Genomic DNA, 22,880 nt, shown 5'->3' on the forward strand with positions numbered 1-22,880 from the left:
GGATGTTTTCCATCTGGTGGTATTTCAGATTTAGCTAATAGAGGTAAATCATAGTGATGATCATGAAGTGTGGATGGGTATTCAAAATCACACTCCATTATGAATCCGGTGTCTCCATTTTTTGGGATAGTTGTTACATCACCTAATAATATTGGATCAATCCATTGAAAATTACCATATGGAAGTGGGTTTGACATTGCCCACCCATATAAGTTATTGGCGTCAAAATACCCTAAATAAACTGATGGGTCCTCCTTCTTGAAGTTTGGAATGTGTTTATTATTTGCTTTGACATGCCTTGTTACACTCTGGGTAAGTCCCCCACGGATACTAGATTCAATCATAAGCACCATATCAATGTCTGTTAACAGCTGTAATGTACATTTTGTTTCTTTTAACATAGCTTGCCAAGCTAATCCAGGCGAGGTGTATGAATGTAGTGGGTCTAATCCGTAGGCCGCTATACAGGTGTTACGGAATTCCTCCATTATATCACAAAGAAGTGTTACATCTAACTTCACATAAAAGTCACTATACTCGCCTAAGGTGTTCATGTTTAACTCATTCCATACCTGACAAGCATGTTGATAGTCTTCAGGGTCAATATTAGAATCATTTAACTGACTGTAAAATGCCTCAATGGGTGGTAATGAGGTCTCGTTAAATCTTTCAGGATTATCAATATAATCATAAGGGTACACTCCTTTACGAAGAACCAAATCCATGTGATCAGATGCGACAATCTTTTGAGTTTCAATAAAATGTTCTCTTTGCAAATTAGCTGTCAATTTCTCTAAACTAGAAGCCATGAATCTGAAAGAGTCTACAAACCTTAATTTTATTTTACCCACTTTTTTCGAAAAACTAATAAATTTCTCCGTACTTGTAGCTAAAACATCAATCGCCCCTTTGTCCCTACCTAATTCAGGAATTATGAAATGAGAGTCATATCCACTTAAATTGTGGAACACTATTGGGATAAACTTTGGTAATTTAAAATTAATGTTACAACTGTTGCAAGCAGGGCCTTTGTAAAAACCAGTCAGGTGATCATGATCCCGAACACGCCTGTTGTCTTCTGTAAAACTACAGTCACAAAGGTAACATCTATCCGCACTTTCATGGAATGTCAATTCATCATGTGTAAGATTAATCATTGGAACTACATAACTATACAGTTTTTCCACCTTATTAGCTATATCATAAAGGTTATCTACAAATGTCTTAGCAGCATTTTCACCGCGATATACAAGTGGTTGGGTTGTTAACCCGTACTGACGTAAATGATCTTCATCCAAAGTTGATTTAAGCATTAAACAAAAGCTGTTTGGTTCATGAAATTGAATTTTTTTAATTTTGCTTTGATCACACTCATCTAAAACTAAAGGAACTAACGATGACTCAAAGTCTGCATATATAACAATTGGTATTCGATATTGTTGAGCCGTTTTGTTGAATTTAATAAAAGCTCTATTAGGGTGAGGTAATTTAACCCTTACTTCTTCTTTACTATTGCAGAGACGTTGGTGGTCAAGTAACCATTCCTTACCCCCCAAATGAAATGGTTTGGCAGCGAAGCAAAAACACCGTTTGCAAATGGTGAGACTCATCTTCCTTTTGGATAACTGTCTTGATAAAAGTGCGTAAAAGTTTTTTATGTAAACATAATGTGAGATTTTACCATTTGTAAGAAGTAAAAGATCTGTATGGTCTCTACGTTCATGAGATGTAATCTGAATAGGAAACACATTATTAGACTCATCCAATCCATACACATTAACGGATGAATTAAGATTTTGTTTTTCGAATTTCTTGATATCTTTTAAAGACACTGGGTAAACCAAACCTGTAAAATTATATTTATGAGCCACTTCACTATAATAACGGCTTGGTCTATAGGCGTGCCTGTCTTCAATAAACTTTGCTAAAACAGCATACTTAAAACACTCATTGTCTTCATTTTGAACATTTATGCAAGTTCTTGTATTAGCAATCTTTTTGGGCAGTGGGATAAAACTACTACCTCTATCACCATACCCATGTTTATGTACACGTATATCTAAGCTGTCTACGCTTAACAAAGACCACCCAGATCCTCTTCCTTCATGTTCAGATATTTTAACAACAATTTCTTCCAAGCAACTGTCGACTTCAGCCTCCAGATCAGTGGTTACCATGATGGATTTATTTCGTGTTATAAACCCCCGAGGGGACACCTCATTTTGTACATTTGTAAATCTAGTGTCCAAGAGCAAGCCAAATTTGACAAAATTAAGTCTGGTTAGTTCCTGTTGTAGTGTTTTTATGATAAGGGGTTTAGCTTTTAAAATAAAATCTGACAAATCATAATTTGTATTAGAAATTTTGAAATGGTTTACTATGGCTTTAGGAAATGCTTGGGCTAATATTTCTACTGATAATTGTTGGTTTGGTGGTGCATACTGTATAACTGTTGGTCTGTTCTGTTGTAAGAAGGGGTCTTCAATCAAATCTTCATATTCCATAGGTGTTGAAGATTCATTAGACATATGTAAGAGTTCATTATGAATATTGAGGAGAAATTCATCCTCAAAAGACTCATGAAAATTTTCACATTGATACATTTTTGTAGTTTAAGACACTACTAAGGAAACTAGCTACATTACACACTGCATGGTTGTGTTCATAGGAATGATATCAGTTGCGTGCGTGACTTATATATATAACACAGTGTATAACCCCCCACTCCATTTATTCAATAGGGGGGGGGGGATTAGACCCCAACCCTTTCCACCAATGGCATAAGTATTTTACGGTGGTGGTGGGGGTCGTGGGCGGGATTTTATAATAACACAGGAACCAGCATTATAGCTTATATATTCGCAATGCCTCCTACAGACCACACGAACCTTACTGGAGTAGAGCCTCGAATCTGGGAGACTGATTTTGATGAAGCACAAAATGAAAGTGATACAGAAAACGACGAGGACTTGCAAGAGATGCTAGAGGAAGAACAACTGGACGAGGATGTGAACAACGAACAAGGTCAACCCACACCGAACAATGAATTTCATTCGGACTACTGTGAAACACCAAAGATTCCAGTTCAAGCAGATGAAGTTGAAAATGGAGAAAATAAACTTTGTCGAGTATTACAGTTTTGTGGCAATGTTCGAAGAAGATTATCCTTTAGTTCAGAGAGTGAATCAGAAAATATGTAGCTTTTTACCATTTTTTAAAAACTCTTCAGTTTAACCTTGACCTAATTGTTGGACACAGTTAATCAAGCTAATAGCATCATTACATATTACATCTTAGCAATTTTTAAGTCATGGTAACGTAGCAGAACAAACTATTTGCAATGTTAAAAATATAAAATTCTGGTATATTTATTCCTATTCTTGCTACAAAACGAATGTAGACAAAGTATTATGGCTACTAATAATTTATATATTCATTGGCTATGTCTAATAAAATTCAACACTACTTAAGTATAAATTTGACAACAACTAAAAAGTGTTGTGGTAATTTTCGAAGAAGTTTATCCTTTAGTTCAGAGAGTGAATCAGAAGATATGTAGCTGATTTTATTATTTTTTAAAAACTCTTCAGTTTAACCTTGACCTAATTGTTGGACAAAGTTATTAAGCTAATAAAATTTCCGCAACTGTATTGATCATAAAAACGATACATCTTTACGTCTTAGTAATTTGCAATATTAAAAATGGATCAGTAGGGGTTTTAATAAGAAAAACCAAACATAGAAACTTCTATCATATTTATTTCCATACTAAAAAACGAATGGTAACAAAGTATTATGGTTGCTAACCATTTATATGTTTGTTTTCTATGTCTTGTAAAGTTCAACACTACTTAAGTATAAAATGTACAACTACTATTCAAGTAAACCTGTTAACAAAGATGAAATGTAATGGAATTAACCTTAAACAGTTAATGCAAATAAATTTTGTGTTTGTATGCCTAGATGCCTTTGAGGATTATGAAAATATATTGAGTTATATCATAAAGTGTTACACTTAATTTATACACAATGGCAATGAAGATCTTTTTGCAAAACACGAGATAAACATAATATATCTTTTAAATGTCCTTAGAATAGTTAATTTTACAATATAGAAAAATGTTGATGTAATATTGGACAACTTGAACAATCAATATGTTTTCTAAAATAACTTTATCAAAATATTATACATGAAACTTTGCGAACACATTGTTAGGATATAACAAATTTGTTTCTAATGTTTTATGAATAAATTAGATGGAAATCTCTGATTAAAATAATCTATTTCTAAAATCTCAAGGTCACTCTTTAAATGCAAAAATTGGGAACGCATTTGTTAGGCTATAACAAATGCGTTCCCAATTTTTGCATACTAAAGGAGAATTTAGAGGATAATTAAGATCAATTTGAAACTAAACCAATTTATAATGTTACAGATGCCCATCCCGAAGACCGATCACGAATTATGTAGTATCGGTGGGTTGTATTCGGGATGGTCATGCCTCTGGGTAATTTAAGTCGGAACCTGTCATTTCCTTCTCTTAAAATGACTTCACCGTTTGGTGTCATCAGAAGAATTTCGAATTTACGGTTTTTGGGTAGCCTATCAATTCTGGTTTTTTTAGCTTGAATTTGTGGTGGACGACAGGGTCGAGCAAAGCCTGACGTCCGTGGTTGGCTAGGCAAAATCTTGTCTATCACAACAACACGTGAGGTGCTCGGTGTTGGATCAGATGTACAAGATTTTTCCTGAGCCTGGCTTTTGACGATTATTGATGGTCTTTCAAATGACTGAGGATTGGTAGCGACAGGTTTGCTGCTAATAATTTTAGGTTGAGTGGGTACCATCCTGCTTTTCCCCTTAGTGTGGAGGCTGCACACATTAGCATCAGAAAAGCAGGACTTTTCACAACGCTCACCTTTTTTCACCCCTTTTTGGAAAATATAAGAACATTGTGGCTTGGGCTTAAATGCAGCTCGTCTTTTGGCCATGAGTTTTACCAATTTTTCAGAAGGGTTTGAATGGGGGGGGAGGGATTCTTTTGAGGATTCAGTTTTAGTAAAGAGTTTTCTAACAACGGTGGGTGCAGCAGGGAGGGATTTGGGTGGGGGGTTTGGAATGGTAATTTCAGGAGAATCTATGTCAGGCATTTGGTTCGAGGAGGAATTTAAATTAGGAAGAGATAGGCTATGTGGTTGAGGTTTTGGAGATGGCTTACGTTTGGGAGTGGATGGCTTTTCTGGAGATTTAATAGGAGATAGCAAGGAGAGAATTATGGGAGAGAGAAGCATGGATAGAGGGGACTTAATTGTTTGATTTTTGGACGATGACGTAGAAGAAGAGGACGAGGACGATGAAGAAGACGAGGAAGATGATGACGAAGAAGAAGAAGAGGAAGACGATGAATCAGACCGTTTCTTCGACGAAGTGTTACCAGAAGAAGGTTTCTTCAATCTATCTTCAAACAAAGCAGAAGAAGATCCTGGCTGCGAAAGAGTCTTGGCGGCAAGGGAAGATTGAGTTGATATTGTAGTTGTTTTCTTTGCATCGTCAGACAAAGCAGATGAAGAGGATCCCGGCTGCGAAAGAGTCTTGGCGGCAAGGGAAGATTGAGTTGATATTGTAGTTGTTTTCTTTGCATCGTCAGACAAAGCAGATGAAGAGGATCCCGGCTGCGACAGAGTCTTGTTGACCAGGGTTTCAGAAGGAGTTGATGATTTCATCTTCTTAATACCTCCAGTCAACGCCTCCTGAAGTTTAGATCTCTTCATGCCTGCCACTGGCTTCATTGGCTTGGTAGTCTTTCTTAAGCAGGGGTCCATGGCTTTTCTGCAGGCTGGCAACAGAATGATGTTATTAACCAATATGCTCTCTCATTTATACCCACCCTAAGTGGTGGGGGATATAGATAGACAGAGTGGGGGAAGATATGAGTGTGGTAAAGAGGTGGGGGAATAAGTACATCTAAAAGGAGGAGTTGCATGTGGGCAGAGAAACTATTTTAAAGATAAAGTTTCAAATAACCAATAATACAAGTAGGTCAAGGTCATTAGTTATTTAAAAAAAACATGCAAAGATTCAAACCACTAACACCAAGTCACAACTACTAAAGCAAATTATCTAGCAAGAAAGACTAAACAGTACATGCATGAAGAACTTTTAGACATATAACATAGGCAAAGGCTTGAAAAGAGCAGCCTGGTTTGACCACTGCCGCAAGTTAAGGAAGGATAGAAATGCAGCCTGGTTTGACCACTGCCGCAAGTTAAGGAAGGATTTAAATACAACTTGGTTTGACCACTGCTGTATGTAAAGGATGGATAGAAATGTAACCTGGTTTGACCACTGTCACATGTTCAGGAAACGCAAATGGTTTTTCCAATTTGCAAGTTAAGGAAGGATTTAAATACAGCTTGGTTTGACCACTGCTGTATGTTAAGGAAGGATAGGAATGCAACTTGGTTTGACCACTGTCACATGTTCAGGAAACGCAAATGGTTTTTCCAATTTGCAAGTTAAGGAAGGATTTAAATACAGCTTGGTTTGACCACTGCTGTATGTTAAGGAAGGATAGAAATGCAACTTGGTTTGACCACTGTCGCAAGTTAAGGAAGGATTTAAATACAGCTTGGTTTGACCACTGCTGTATGTTAAGGAAGGATAGAAATGCAACTTGGTTTGACCACTGTCACATGTTCAGGAAACGCAAATGGTTTTTCCAATTTGCAAGTTAAGGAAGGATTTAAATACAGCTTGGTTTGACCACTGCTGTATGTTAAGGAAGGATAGAAATGCAACTTGGTTTGACCACTGTCGCATGTTCAGGAAACGCAAATGATTAAGGAAGGATAGACAAAGATTCATTCAAACCCTAGATAGACAAGGGTTTGAAAGGAGACGGAACATGATGTGTACCGTGCGAGTACACAAGATGTAGTGAAGTTTGAAAGAGATTCAACTAGTTTTGTGCGCTCTGGTGGGGGTTGGACTAAGTGGAGGCGTGGTCTACTCAGCCAATCACAGGACAGGTACCGTAGTGGGGACGGGGCTTGCTGGAGGCGTGGTCTACCCACCCAATCAAAGGATATGAGGTGTAGTGGGGGACTAGCAAGAGCAGCCATTAATTATTAATATTTATTTTGATATTAATATTATTTGAAAGATAGCGGAATAGCCGTTTTAATAATCCAAAACAAGATACGTGATTTTATAATGCTTATGGAGATGCAAATTACAATTTAAAATATATTTTTTGGCTTAAGAATGTTCAATAATACAAGAAACAATATTAGTTGGGTCTCAAGAACGAGATATGAAGTCAATTAAATTATTAACCGAGCTAAGTAAAATAAACACATAACAATCGTAGCATTTTACAAATACTATTAACTAAAATATATTTAGTTGTACATGTATTTTTTAAGGAAAGATTACAAAGAGATAGAAACCATCTGAACTATGCGTAAACTAACATTTTTCAAATAATTACCTGTAGTAAATCAGGAATACTCCGTGTTTCAAGTAAAGCTGCGTTAGTTAACTCTAAAAAAAAAAAAACACATTAAGCAATTAAGTATTAGAACCATTTTATATGTTTATTTTGAGAAGAACAAATCATATGTTAAGAAAATCGTATAAAAAACAACCAATTTAATCGAGCTATATTTTAATAAAGTCAGCAACTGACTATGAGAAGTACCTTGATTAATATTATAATTTAAGAGCGTAACAAAAAGTGAAACAATTCATGTACGTGAGAAAGCAAGTTGAGATAAAAGAACAAAGAATAATTTAATATAAATACTATTAACTAAAATATATTTAGTTGTACATGTATTTTTTAAGGAAAGATTACAAAGAGATAGAAACCATCTGAACTATACGTAAACTAAGATATTTCAAATAATTACCTGTAGTAAATCAGGAATACTCCGTGTTTCAAGTAAAGCTGCGTTAGTTAACTCTAGAAGAAAAAAAAACACATTAAGCAATTAAGTATTAGAACCATTTTATATGTTTATTTTGAGAAGAACAAGTCATATGTTAAGAAAATCTTATAAAAAACAACCAATTTAATCGAGCTATATTTTAATAAAGTCGCAACTGACTATGAGAAGTACCTTGAGTAATATTATAATTTAAGAGCGTAACAAAAAGTGAGTCAATTCATGTACGTGAGAAAGCAATTTGAGATAAAAGAACAAAGAATAATTTAATATAAAAATTGTTAAGTAAAATATATAGTTTTCTATTATGATTATTAGAATGTGAAGAAATTTTTACGTATGTCAATAAAGCAATCCTCAATAAAAAACAAATTATAATTTTAGGCAATCACATTTTACCTTTTATAATCCAAAACAAGTTAATAATTAATGTATTAGAGTCATATTTAGATATCTCGTTTTGTGAAGAACAATTTATACGTTTATACATTGTTAGTTAAGGAAATCGGTAACCATTTTTTCAATCTTAAAAATGTTTAGTTATTCAGTTTAATCAGTCCATATTTTAACAAATACAAAAACAACAAAAGGTAATTAATATTATCATTAGGACTACAACAAAATATGAGGCGAACTAGAATAAACATACATTTATTTTTTATTATTATAATATAATGATTTGAGGTAAATGATATAGTTTTTTGTTTGTATATATCACAAGAAAGATTATTTGCGGTTTACATAACATCTGTTACAAAATGTGAGACATTAAATACGTATAGTGATTTAGCGATATTGGAATACCAATTTTCTTAAAAACATAAAACCATTGACTATACACAGAATAGACTTCCCAAGTGGCAAGTAATGTAAAAATTTGAAGCAAAAAGAAACGTAGTGCAATCTGTTAAGTGATAAATCAATCAGCTGTTTGCTATGTACTGCATTGGTTTTAATTAATAGTCAACAAAATACACTAGTAAACTCTAGTGAGATGGTCCTGAACTTCATCTATTTTATTGGCCTCAAATTTTTATATCACGTGAAAAGACTAAAAACTCACTGCCAATACCTAAACTATTTCTAATCGAAAGCCGTTTTATTCTGTAGAAAATTATTATAAAATAGGCGGTAAAAATGGTTGTAACGTATATTGTTGTATTCATACAGCAAAAGAATTTTTGAGTTAAGATAAGTGTTTTGTAAGTGCAGATTTACCGAAATATTTGTTTATAGTCTTGTAAAGTTTTCATATAATTAGGATTATATTTGAAAGATATGTTAGTTTCGTTTTTATATTATGAGAAAGGTTGTATTTAAATGATTAGACGAAATAGTGGTAGGATCTTTTATACAAATAGTTGAGCTAATTTAAGTAATGATTAAGGAGTGAGCTTCTTATAAATAAATAGTAAAAGCTAATATATATTAGGATACTATATATATATATGTATATGACAAGAAAATTTAATTACCTGTATATTTAGGGAATATTCCACAAATCACAATGGGGCGACGTGTATCACAAACTGGAAACACTTAAACTTAAAATACAACAGGGAAATATAATTAAAACTCTGGAAATTACAAAATGTGACAGGATAAAATTGCTTGACACAAAGCAGTACGCAATACGAATGAAGCGTGTCTAGTTTGCACGACAAACAACAATCTTGAACACAATGCAGAAACAATAATAGGTTAACTTACCTCCTACATAGATAAAATAATCCATTAACAAAAAGCCGTAACACCGCTAAGCGTAATCAGTGACGCTAGAAAAAGTAAAGCAATAACAGTTAATCACATGTCGGTCCCCCGCGAGAACGAGTAGGCCTAGTTATTTATAAGCGCACACATGCGAACACTCACATCTGTTGTCGTTCCGTGAGAATCATCTCTCGGAAGTTTGAAACGTCTCTGTGCAAACATTTAGAATTTCTGTAAACACTATATAAGTGTTAACAGAGTAAACTACAGATCATTTGACTCTTAGCTACCGTCAGGAAAACATGTCTACACGAAATTCAGCAATTCAAGATCCAAAAATAACTTCAACTACTAATATCTCAAATAATAATATTCAAGAACAAAACAATCAAGAACAAAACACTCAAGAACAAAACGCAGTAGACGTAACTATGTCACCGATACAGAACTCACAAGTATCTAGTACCTCGTACTTTCTCCGCCCAGAGTTCGAAGATTATATGAGACAGCTAGTTGATGGATAGTTAAATGGAACAATACATATTTTTACAATCCAGTACATGGTATATTTGAAACATTAAAGCTGAACATTTAAAAAAACACATTCAGACAACCTTGACCTAATAACAATACCAACCAATCCACAACATACATCGCCAGAGTCGCTGCGTAATTCACGCTACTCCACAATCACAAAATACTTACCAATTACCTAATTATGACGTCACGGGATTACCCCCGCTGTATATACTACTCACATGTGCGATTAAATGACGAACATAGAATAACACTGTTGAGACAACTGAAATCAGATAGAGATATTGTAATACCATTCAGAAGTTGGGAATTTCATGAATATCCAGTTTTACCTAAAACACAAAGACACACATGGACTGTAAAAACATCTACTCATTTGGAAAAAGCAAGATATGTAATATTTGCACTACAAACCAAAAAAAGGAATAATATACTAGCTAATGCCAGTCATTTCGATCATTGCAAACTAACAAATTGTAAAGTGTTTCTTAATTCACAATTTTTCCCTTACGACAACTTTAATATTTCTTTCACTAAGAAGAGGTACACTGTTTTGTATGATATGTACGCTAGATTCCAAAGTTCATACTACGGGAAAACAAACACCCCGATACTGTCTCCCGAGCAGTACGAATCAAAAGCTCCAATAATTGTAATAGATTGTTCAAAACAAAACGAATCTGTAAAGTCATCAAGTGTGGATATAAAAATAGAAATGGAGTTTGAAGAGAACGTTCCTGATGCAACATCTGCATATTGTTTAATTTTACATGATAAAATTGTAACGTACACACCATTGACGGGATTAGTCAAAACAGTGTTGTAAATGAGTTTCATCACAACCACCAGTCGGCTATAAAAGGAGGAGCTTCGCACACCACCAATCAGTCTTTGCTCGTTCGTTGAATGGGTAACATCCTACACTACATCATGAGTAAAATGAGTTCTCCATCAGTCGTACAAAAGGATGCAGAGGAAGCAGCATTATTGGATCAAGAAAACCATCAAGAAATCGTCAATGAAATAGAAGAATTTTTGAAGTTTCGAAAACAAGAAGACAAAGAAAACAAGGAGGACAAGGAAGAAAAAGAAGAAAAAACTAAAAAAAATGGCACTAAGAGGAAGCGGAAAGATGAAGATACAATACCAATTAATATTTTGAAAGAAGTTTTCCTACGCATTTACTATCCTATCTCACTATGTTTGGGTAAAAGTGTAACAGCTGGACTAATGAAATCATCGCAATATACACCCACAGTAATCTTGCAGCATGGTACAAAAATGGTTTTATTTTCTGAAACGGCGTGGGAATCTTTTCTGAAACATTTAAATCTAATTGAATGTTACTTAAATACTAATGTTTGCGGAAGGAAAACTAATATTCGACTTTTGGATTCTGACAATGAAATTGACATAGTAAAGAATCGTGGAACACTACAAGTACGATTTAGAGATTTAACTCAACATGAAAGTAAAATTTTACTCTCACGTGAAGAATTCTACATTTTAATGCATGCAACGTCTCCTATCTCTAGATATATGAAACAACTTGTATTCTCAAGTTCAATCATCAAGGAGTATTTAATTGATACACTGGAAAAACAACCGGAAAGCACCATATTATACGGACACGTGGATACATCTATTTTTAATAGATTGCCTCATGAAGTTGGTATGTGGAGACAGTTAAGAAACTTCGAATCAATTGATGAAGAAGCGATAGAAGCTGTTGAAGAATATGAAACCATAAACCAAGAAGAAGAACCAGCAACCCAAGAAGTGTAATTAAAAAAAACTGTATAAAAGAGTGGCCAAGGCGCGGTGTGAATTCAGTTGAACACTATACGTGGTGGTGTGTAGATAGGGTTAAACATTATGGATATAAAACCCTGTGTAATAGAGTTTCAAGCATTTCGTGATAACAAAGATGAATTTGTGATAAAAGAATTAGTGATTTTAGATTTGATTACACATGTCGTATACCCGTTTATATTTGAAGCTCCATTTTCAGTAAACCAATTGAATGACAAAGCAAGAAGAACAAACAAATGGATAACTAAACATTTTCACCATATTCAGTGGAACGAAGGATTGATAAGCTATAAGCACTTGAACAATATCATGTATCATTTTTCTAACAAGTTTTCCCATATTTATACAAGAGGATCGGAAAAAAGACAATGGATACAACAATACACATATCACGATGTTTTCGACATAAGAATGGACAAGGATCATCAAATTAATTATGGACCTATTTGTACTTTAACAGATCACTCTTATCGCACAGTAACACAATGTGCACTACAAAACGCATACAGATTAGCTAATTTTCTAGTTCTTCACTATTGGGACAAAAATAAATTCAAACAGCAACAGTGGAAGCATTACGAAGGAAATAGCAGTGGAGGGGGGAACGTGTGCTATAAATACAGTGGACAGTCTCAGGATTCTCATCAGTATTACTCCAGACATCGCAGAGGCAACATCTCACAGGGTAGTCCTAATCAAGAAAATGGCTTCACAACAGTTTCTCCAGTCTTTGGTGGATCAGTTCAACACCCAGTCCAAATCCAGCATTCTAAGTACTAAGAAATGTCACGAATTGAAGGAACACAAACACTACATCGTTCACGAGCTGAAGAAGACAGAAACTTCACATGGAGACGCAATTTTAGCATCACTGAGCGAGGCACCGTTTTCACCAGGTGATGAACCGAAATTTCAAGTTTATCTTCCAAGACGATTTGTGCAGCAACTACAAAACGAAGACCTGCGAGGTATTCAACCAGGATCCCTCTATTTGGTATCACACGGAGTTTGCGGAAACAATTCCACTGAACTATCTCTACACATCACCCATCAATGTTAGTTTTAAGTTTTTTCTGTAAATAACCATCTATGTACATATGTTTGTAAAATTTTTATGTCATTAAAAAAATAAATAAAAAAATTAAAAGAGGAAACAACATATCAGCATATAGAATTAATTATATGCTGATATGTTGTTTCTTTTTTTAAAATTCAAACAAATGACCTTGAACTTTTTACTATAAATAACAGGTCTTACACGCAGTTGCTCTCAGTCTTGTTTCAACAATTCATCGAGCATCATGTCACAGCGTAAATACAATTTACCTTTTGTTTACAAATCCAAATACGATTTGGATAACTATTGTTGTAATTTAAAATGTTTTAGAAAGCCTGAAAGTAAAGTTGATGGAAAAGCTTGTAAAAAATGTGACTCTGTTGGCTATTGCATATGTAGGTGTAAAACATATCAAGACAAGCATCAAAATTACATACACGATCTAACACAAATGGTTAACCGACTCTGGAAAAATGTGGACTAAGATGTGGCAGATGCACGACAGCTGTAGGCTTTTACACTATATATAGCAGCTCGCAACACATTGCTTCTCATTCTTGTTTTAAAATTCAGTCGAGCAACATGTCACAGTGTAATTCTAATTCATCTTTTGATCACAAATCTGAATACGATTTAAAATACTATTGTTGTAATCTAAAGTGTTTCAAAACACCTGAATGTCAAGTAGATGGAATGGCTTGTAAAAAATGTGAATCGTTCTCCTATTGTCAATGTAATTGTAAAACGTATCAAGAAAAACGGAAACATCCCTCACAAGACAAAAGACATAGAATCAAACTACTTTTAAAACGTATGGATTGATACCCACATAATGCTCTCCCCCACCTCTACTACTTTCCCCCACCCCTACTGCTTTAGCTCCGCCCACTTCGTCAGGGACCTGCACTTCTTTACACGCAACAGTCACTTCGCATCCAGCTCTTCACCAGTCAACTCAACCTTTCTCGTTTACTTTGCACAAGATGGCCAACCAACAACAACAGTGGACAAGCGATATTGAAGACTCTGACCTACACCAAGCATGCATCGAGGCAGAAGAGCAGGAGCGAAAACGAAAGGAAAAAAAACTACTTCAACTGCTAGAGGAGGAGAAAGAGCTTCGACGCAAATTTGATCGTGTTTGGTGCGCTCAGCCTCGAGACAACATCGAATGGGCTGAGCACAATGCAGACATGGCAAGATGGAAAGAGCTCCATAATACAATAGAGGAGTTGAAGAAGTAAACATCCAAGTACACAAGCTCCAAGTAAGCGTCCGCAACGCTTCAGCGTCGCCCGTCTCCTCGTCGCCGAGCTCCACAAAACGGCCTTTATAAAGGCCACCAATAAACTCACTCGTTTTACACTTTAGCAGACACTCACTCTAGATACGTACGTTCGCATGTCATGTTTTCCTTATTAATTGTAATAGTATGTAAGTTATTGTCATTCTTCATGTTTTATACAAATAAACAATATAAACAAAACAAGGAAGCTATCCTACACTACAAGTGTAGAATAGCTTCCTTTTTTTAAAACACAAAAAAATGACCTTGAAAACCATATGCTCACCCTAATTATGACGTAAGCTCAAATACACCGTTATTTCCCCCTTTTACGTAATTTCCGGTCTAACGGTTCAATCAGCTGATGGGGCAGTTAAATCATTTAGGCTCTACTACGTGTACAAGCTTGTACAAGTGTGTACAAGGGTGTACAAGTGTAGTAGTAGCCAAAGGTCACTCCTATCGCACCACCTGTCAGGGCAGGTGGGGTGAATTAATTGAGTTTAAAGCCCATCAGGCGGAAATGGTTGCTTCCGGTGCTACGTCACTTTGTGACGTCATAGGTGATGGAATACGTCATGAGAGGGTGACGTATGTGGTATGACGTAGGATTGGGATTATAAGTCAAAACTGCAGTTGGGTTTTATGCGGGTGTTTCGGGTGATACGTCACTTGTGACGTATGTGGGTAGTGACGTAGGTTGTTGAGGTAATTTGTGTGTGTTTAAAAGAATGGGAAACTACTTTACACTTATAGTGTAGGATAGCTTCTTTCTTTTGTTTATTCTTTATTTGTAGAAAACAGAAGGAATGAGAGTAAGTTGTACAGTGTGGAAGTCAACAAGATTTCGTTGTCAGCTCATGACGACAAAAGATTCGTTTGTAATGATGGCATTACAAAACAGCTGAGAATTAAAAGATGGAGAACGAGGTTAAGTTTGACTAAACTCGAGTGTAAATGGAATAAGTCAGAAATAGAGACTCGAGTGTAAGATTGGAAATAGCTGAAAAATTGATTGCCAAACCAAACTTTATAGATCGAACAGTGTACAATGAGATCTTGGGAAGGTCATCTTTTCTTTTTTTTTACAGAACAACTGGCAGCTGTACATATGAGTAAGACGAAACTTCTATTCAACAAAGCAATCTACTCTACATCGAGTTTATTTGATTCATCCACCGTTGGTGTTAATGGTTGTTTATATCTAAAATTTGGTACTTTTAAACAATGTCCAAATTCAAACTATCCCCCTTAACTGACATGTCTAGTCTACGTACCGTACAAAGAAGTACTTGACCATCTGTCTGTATGATGTACAAACGGTTGTATTCAGTCTGTGTGATAATCAGAAAGAAAACCTGAGCTCACTGACTGTGCAACAAGTCGGTAGAGCAGTACACTACTGTTGAATGCAAAATAAAAAAAGGAAGCTAGCCTACAGTTGTAATGATGGCATTAGGACTTTGACAATGGAAATAGCTGCATCGACCGAACCATTTACAATGAAAACTTAGTAGGCATTCATATGAGTAAAACCACAGTGATGTTAAACAAACCATTGAGCTTAATAAGATTGCATTATCAACTCATGATGATAAAAGATACATCTTATCCAATGGGATAAGTTCCTTACCATGGGGACACTCAAAAATTCCACAAGAAGAATTCGTCGAGATGGAAGAAGAACACTCGCTTTTGACAGACTAAGCTTGAAGTAATTTGCATAAGGGGGGTCTCCATAGCACAGGGTTATTTGGTCTAGACCTGTGTGAACCTCTTTCCCCCTGATTTTAAACAAACCAATCTATATTGGTATGTCCATATTAGATTTGAGCAAAGTACGAATGTATGACTTTTACTACGATATTATGAAGTCTCAACCGTTTGGTGTTCATATATAAAATTTGGTACTTTTAAACAATTTCCCAGTTGAAATTACCCCCATTAGCTTATCTGCTACGTGCCGTACAGAGTATAACTGTCCACCTGCCTGTATGATGTACAAAAAGGTTGTATTCAGTAGAGCAGTACACTACTGTTGAATGCAAAAAACTTGAACCCGCATTAATCGTTCCGTTGGTGGACACACACACACACACACACACACACACAGACACACACCTGCGGGCGGTGTGGGTAAAGCAGTACGCTACTTTGAATTTGAACTATCTAAGTCGGTAATGTAGCACTGTATGAAAAAATATTTCCAACTCTAAACATTCTTGATCACAGTTTAGTATTACTTTTAATTCTGTAGGTTAATGCTGCTCTGTAAGCGGTAGTTGTTTAATACCGGAGATCTGGAAATACAATGACGGAGACAATATTTATTCAAAGAAGCTCTCTCCCTCCTTGTATCGTAGTGGGAGTAGCGTGAGTCCTTGATCTAAGAGGTTTGCGGGTTCGATCCCTACCAATCATAAAAAAACGTTATATTTTTATTTTATTTTATACATATCTACTTGCTGTAGTTCATAACAAATGCAAAACAAATGATAATTCATGTATCGAATGTTAAAAACAGTTAAAAGAAGGCTTAATTGGAACTTTACAGTTGAGTATAAAAAATGGCCTTTGTAAAGGCCACCAATGTTAAATGTTAAATTTACATTTCGTAGGTGTTTTGTACTCTTGGGATGAGAGGTAATCTAAATGATGTTTGTTTCTAGCGGTTGGTAGTTTATGAAGCTATGTATGAACTAGAGGTTCACGGGTTCGATCCTTACCAATCACCAAAACGCTTAATTTACTGTTGATGTAATATGTTGATTTTTGGTATGGTATCGTATCGTATCGTAGTGGTAGTAGTGTGAGTCCTTGATCTCAGAGGTTTGCGGGTTCGATTCCCACCAATCACAAACAAAACATTATATATTTTTATTTTATTTTATACATATCTACTTGCTGTAGTCCATAACAAATGCAAAACAAAAATGATAATTCATGTATCCAATGTTAAAAACAACTGAAAGAAGGCTTAAGTGGAACTTTACCGTTGAGCATAAAAAATGGTCTTTGTAAAGGCCACCAAATGTTGGATGTTAAATTTACATTTCGTAGGTGTTATGTACTCTTGGGATGATGGGTGGTCTGAATTTATGTTTCATCCTAGTAGTTGGCTGTGTATGAGCCAGAAGTTCACGGGTTCGAGCCTTACCAATTACCAAACGTTTAATTTACAGTTGGAGTAATATGTTGATTTTTGGAGAAACTAATTTTAAGTATCTCTATTTGCACCGAGAATTGAAAAAATAACTGCTGCCTTACTGATAACCTATGTTAAGTAATATAGGCCTAAGTTGGCTTATTTTATTTCTTTGATTTGAGGCATCCCCCTGTGGGATAAATTTTAATTCCTTTTACTTACATATAAAATAAACACTTTAAAACAATTTCCAGGTTTTCGAGAATGATTTAAAGGCACGGCAAATGTTTTAGCTAATTTTACTGGTCTAAGTGGTCAGCAAACTGGTTTTTAGTGGACGGTAAACACTAAAACAAATGCATTTCGCTAATGCAAGTGTTTCATACAAGCACAAGATGCTAAAAGCTCTAGTAAAAATTAATAAAAATTCCACGATCGAATAAACAAAATCTTGAATAAAATCCCTACAGAGCTGTCGGGGTTTACTTAATATAATCGAACGGAGAATTTATCACGATACGGTTTAAAACAAATTTTATATTAATATTCGTAGCTGATTGTTCGAATCAACCTACTCCCAAGACTTGGTTCTTTCACCCGCCAAGAAAAAACAAAAAAAAACGGGGTTTAGAACTCAGATGACGAGTTTCGGGGTATTTAAACAACGAATTAACTCAAATAAATGTACGTAACACTTATTCGTTAAGCGAACGGAACAAATGTACTTTCGTAGCTAATTGATCCAAACAAACCGAAATATATCCACCGCTATTCACTGACAGGTAGGAACTGGTGGGGATTTATACGAGTCGGCAAAACTAAGTTACTAAAATTTAGATATTGAAAATCTAATTTGGAGCGGGTAAAATAAGTGGCAGATAAGTATGCGTAAGTTATAACGGGAAATAAACGTAGCTAACCTTCGTAATAAAATCGTAGCGTTATGTTGCGCGTTGTCGTATACTTCGTGTGAGAGGCTTGTTCGGAGCTAGTAGGCGGTCTGGATGAAAGTATGTGTCAGATTGCTGTTTATTTGAATTTTGTTAACAATACTATTTTTGAGACGGTTAAGGAAGTGGTATTTAACATGTCGCGTGACTAATTGATTATGTTGATTACTTGATTACTTGACTACGCTATTAAAGTTGGGAAAAGCCCTTTCGAATTAGGCTAGAATGGCCTTGATAAGACACTATGGTAGAGTTCTGTAGCTGTCGATAATCTGGAATATTAGAACCAAAAATTAATTTTAATTATATTAGATATTATATAATTTTTATTGAATTTGAGCTTATTTTAATTTTATTTTAAAACAGCTGTACTCCCACGATTGGCGAATGGATCATACTGTAGTAAGCGACTAAGCGTTGGCCGGTCCATCTCCCGGCTGTTTGGCTTTAGAACTGAATAAATTGTAGTACAGTGAATGAATTAATTAAATATTATGCAAGTTATATTCCTAATAATGAATGACAGCAAGAATAAATAAAATACATTTTTCTGATAAACTACAAACAATTATTCAATAGGCTATACAATTATATCCTAGACATTTTATCCATACCGTGGTTAAAAGTGGACTTCTATAAGCCTGTGTAATTAATTATCCTATGTATTAAAACGTGACAGGGTTTCTTTATTTCACGATTCTGAATCAACCACTTGACGGATTTTCATGATTTTTGTGTTGAACGAAAGATCATTTTGAGAACTAGGGAATGTCGAAGCCATAATTTTAGATTAGGGTTTCAGTTTTTTTAGAAATTAAGTTTAAATTTTCAAAAAATCTAGCAGCCGACGGGCGAGTTTTAAGTCGTTTTAATGGTGGTTTAACTAACAGCTGGTTTCTAACTGTCATTGAAATGTTTATGTTACAAGTTGTTTGTATACAAAAATATTGGATCGTCTGAGTTCGCCTACACACTATTTCACTTTAGAATGTAATTTCTTTGCTACCGTAAAAGATCTATGTTATCAGGGGATTGTTTAGTTATGAACTAAACATCTAATCGTATAATCAAGTTTTGTCATAAATGCAATCCGTCTAAGTATAGGCCTAAGTGCTTAATAATTTAAAATATAAGTGGTTTACGTGTTGATACATCTTTTTCTAAATGTTTGAATATAAGTATACATACATACAGTATTCATAAGTAGTAGTAGTATGCATACAGTACACATTGTATTCGTAATGAAAATGTCAACCGGCGTAGTAGGTCTCCAGAAAACTGACCAGTAAGCTGCAGGGTGTCAGTGGAAACCAAAATCGATTCATACCATATCATAACTATCCCAGTACAGTAGTACTGTATGATTCAGAAACTTTATAAAGGGGTATATTCCAAAAGTAGACCAAAAGGCTCGGATCTCAGATGGGCTGGGCAGGCTTTGCATGGCGAAGATAAGATACTTCAACTTTTAAAAGTGTATTCTAAGGAGTACTACAAGGTAGACGACCACTTGGAAGACCAAGTAATGAAAGACATCCTCAGACTGGTATCTTTCTTAGAAATGGCATGGGATGGAAGAGAACGGGAGGCCAGGATCATTTTAGAGGTTTCAGTGGTCAAGGTAAAATAAGGTATGGTAAGTGATAGTATGCAGTGGAAGGTGGTATGTAGCTACTGTACTCAAAGCCTGGGTGTGTGTGTGTGAATCGGCCACCAAGTTGTGAACTAGCTGTTCTGAATCATATTCAGTTTTAATTGACTACTCGATTCCCGTACTTAGGACGTATGTATAGTCCGTGGCTTGGCAATCGAATAAAAGTATTTATATGGGATAGGGTAATGTTATCAACATTTTAAATTACTGAATTGTTACCAAATTACTGTTTCACAAAATGCAGATTCCATATTTAGCCGAGCCATTAAAATGAGGATTTTCCGAACAATTATTAATATTACAGAATAGTATTTAATGACATACAACTTTTCACATTTCATCAATTATATGTTAGAGTTTTGCTATGGTCAAATCCAAATGTTCTCTTCTTTTGGTCTGTATATAGTAATTAGCTAGAATCATTGACTTTGTATAAAAGTCAATGCTATAATACTGTAAATGGTTTGTTAAGACCATATGCAAGCATTTTTTTTTAATCGATTCCCCGTTTAACCAACTATTCCAAAAGAAAAAATAATATGGTGCAACACAAATAAACAACCGATCACCTACCTATAACTTACACTTTACCTTCTTAATGCAACCTTACTTCAAAACACAATGTAGTCACGAATACTCATAAACCTTGACCTACCTTCCCCACATGCCTAAATTGGATCAGTGTTCAATCTGCGTTTTATTAAGTGTAATAACTTACTGTATCGGCGATGTATTCAACATAATATGAGGTATTATGGGATTAAATACCGATTTCGATGCAGATCAATATATCGCTTATTAAATCCTTACTAGTGTCCCTGTTGCTCGAATTCGAACAATTTCTAAGCATTAGAGGCGTTATTTTAAAAGGAATAACGTGCATAGTTTCTGATGACTTTATAACATTCGACCCAAAGATTATGGAAATATTCAAGATGTACGTAACAGAATATATCAAACTATCCAGGCTCTCTCACTTTTTTCATTGGAATATTTACGCCAACCCGAATTCAAATAGTAAATATTTCATTTCAACCAAGTCAGTAAATGTTTGTAGCAAACTGTAAAAGAAGCAAACTTATTGACTGCTTAAAATTAACATATGTTCTTCTTCTCACTTAATTTCTGACAACATCTGCAGTTGCATAACAATTTTTGTTTCCCATGTTAATCTTATGGAGAAATACGAAACTTTAAAGGGCCCCAGGGCCTCACTCTCTGATTATTTCTCTAAAAAGAATATTTCCTGCACAACTTCACGTTACGCTCTTTCCAATGAGACCAAAAACATGTCAATCGGTTCAGTAGTTTCGGAGGAGTAATTGTCAAAAAACATGCTTTGCGTATTAAATTGCGTTTCTAATCAGCTGGCAACATAAATAGGTGCCCAAGAGTAAACAGTCACTGCGATATGCTCCGCGCATTGACAAAGTTGTTCCGTATATTTTCGAAATTTGCAGTGAATTCCGCGCTTTAAAAAAGGTTTTAACGGTATTTTCTTGTTTTTTAAGATTATAGGACTGGTTTAAAAGAAAAGTCTAGAAAGTTCAGAAATACCTCAATGATTCTATTGTTTACATTTTTCTTGTAAACAAAAAAAACTGTCATGGCTACTTTAGTTCCCATAAGCCACACCATAAAAATTGGAAATTTTAAGTTCGTTTTAAATTGAATTAGCATTATCTAATTGAAATTTGTTTGTTTTGAAACCCATCTCACTAATAGTCTAAGTAATTTTGTTAAGTTGGCTGAAATGCGTTCACCCGTTATTGAGTGATGTTTCTTTATTTGTTGCATTGAAATTGATCCCAAAGAGCTACGCTCAATAAACATTATTAAGGAAGCCAACTTTGTCGATTGACTGTAGGAAAAAACTATTTTATTGAATTGTATTTTATTGAATTGTATTTTATTGAATTGTATTAATTGTAAGGTGAAAGCGAGTTGAGCGGAACAAACGTGATTTGATATTTGTATAAGTAACCAAATGTAAAAAAAGTCAAGCTTGTTTTATTAATAAAAATTTTAATATTTCAAATTTAGTTTTTTTACTTTATCTTGTTATTAGATACCTCTTCCAAAAGCGGATTATGGTAGTTTGGACAAGTAAACTATTACAGTAGTTGGAATCTGATATTAACATCCAAAAAGAGCATTAAAGTATAAAAAGAGAAAGGAAATTTAACATTCCAATTCAACTGTAGCCTACAACAAAAACATTGGACTTAATTTTTTACCCTTACAATCGGTTTAAATATTTAAGTATAAACAAAAAAACAGTAACTATTAAAAAAACGAGTATTTAAATATAAAAACAGTAGGGGAAATTTGACATTTAAATTAAACTGTGCTACATAAAAAACGAATTTGACTTTATTTCAACCCTTGCAATCGGTCAAACTCAGCTTTCTTTGATGGAAATAATTTATGATTGTTAATACCAATTATTCTTGATGGAGGATATGATTGTAATGTAACTGGAATGTTTAGGACGATTCAGAAGCGGCATTTTAATACCAGCCTTTATAAAAAATAGACCTACGAAAAATTTAGGGCTTTTTTAAAGTAAGATTTAAATGGGAAACATCTCTCTAAAAAGACAAAAATGAACTGAATTATCAATCATGTATTTCAGTTGTGTCAAATGCAGGTCTAAACTTAAGTAATAAGTAAACATCCCATTCAGCTGATTTAAGTGAAAACAGAATAATAATAAGAAAAGAAGAAAGAAATTCATTGTGTGTTGGGAGCCACATGCAGTCGCTTTGGACCTCACACTGATA

The 22,880-nt window shown here is 34.7% G+C and overlaps 1 protein-coding gene across 1 annotated transcript; it reads right to left on the reverse strand.

Moving 5' to 3' along the window:
* Positions 1-4,769: 4,769 nt before the first annotated feature.
* On the reverse strand, positions 4,770-5,823 carry LOC128982201 (uncharacterized protein DDB_G0271670-like). The gene is made up of 2 exons (XM_054401263.1): positions 5,220-5,823; positions 4,770-4,873 (listed from the first exon to the last, which is right to left on the reverse strand). Exons 1-2 carry the CDS (start codon positions 5,821-5,823, stop codon positions 4,770-4,772), a joined length of 708 nt encoding a protein of 235 aa, XP_054257238.1.
* Between the last annotated feature and the right edge of the window lie 17,057 nt (positions 5,824-22,880).

This window comes from Macrosteles quadrilineatus, unplaced genomic scaffold, assembly GCF_028750875.1.
Source record: "Macrosteles quadrilineatus isolate MER2022 unplaced genomic scaffold, UCM_ALF_1.0 Scaffold_175__1_contigs__length_219987, whole genome shotgun sequence".
Taxonomy (NCBI): Eukaryota; Metazoa; Arthropoda; class Insecta; order Hemiptera; family Cicadellidae; genus Macrosteles; species Macrosteles quadrilineatus.

Excerpts from the sequence above, each read along its gene's own strand:
- LOC128982201 (XM_054401263.1), bottom strand. The coding sequence starts at position 5,823 with ATGGACCCCTGCTTAAGAAAGACTACCAAGCCAATGAAGCCAGTGGCA. Across the intron at positions 4,874-5,219 it reads AAAGCCATCCACTCCCAAAC|CCTCCACACTAAGGGGAAAA; the intron begins GTAAGCCATCTC and ends TAATGTGTGCAG.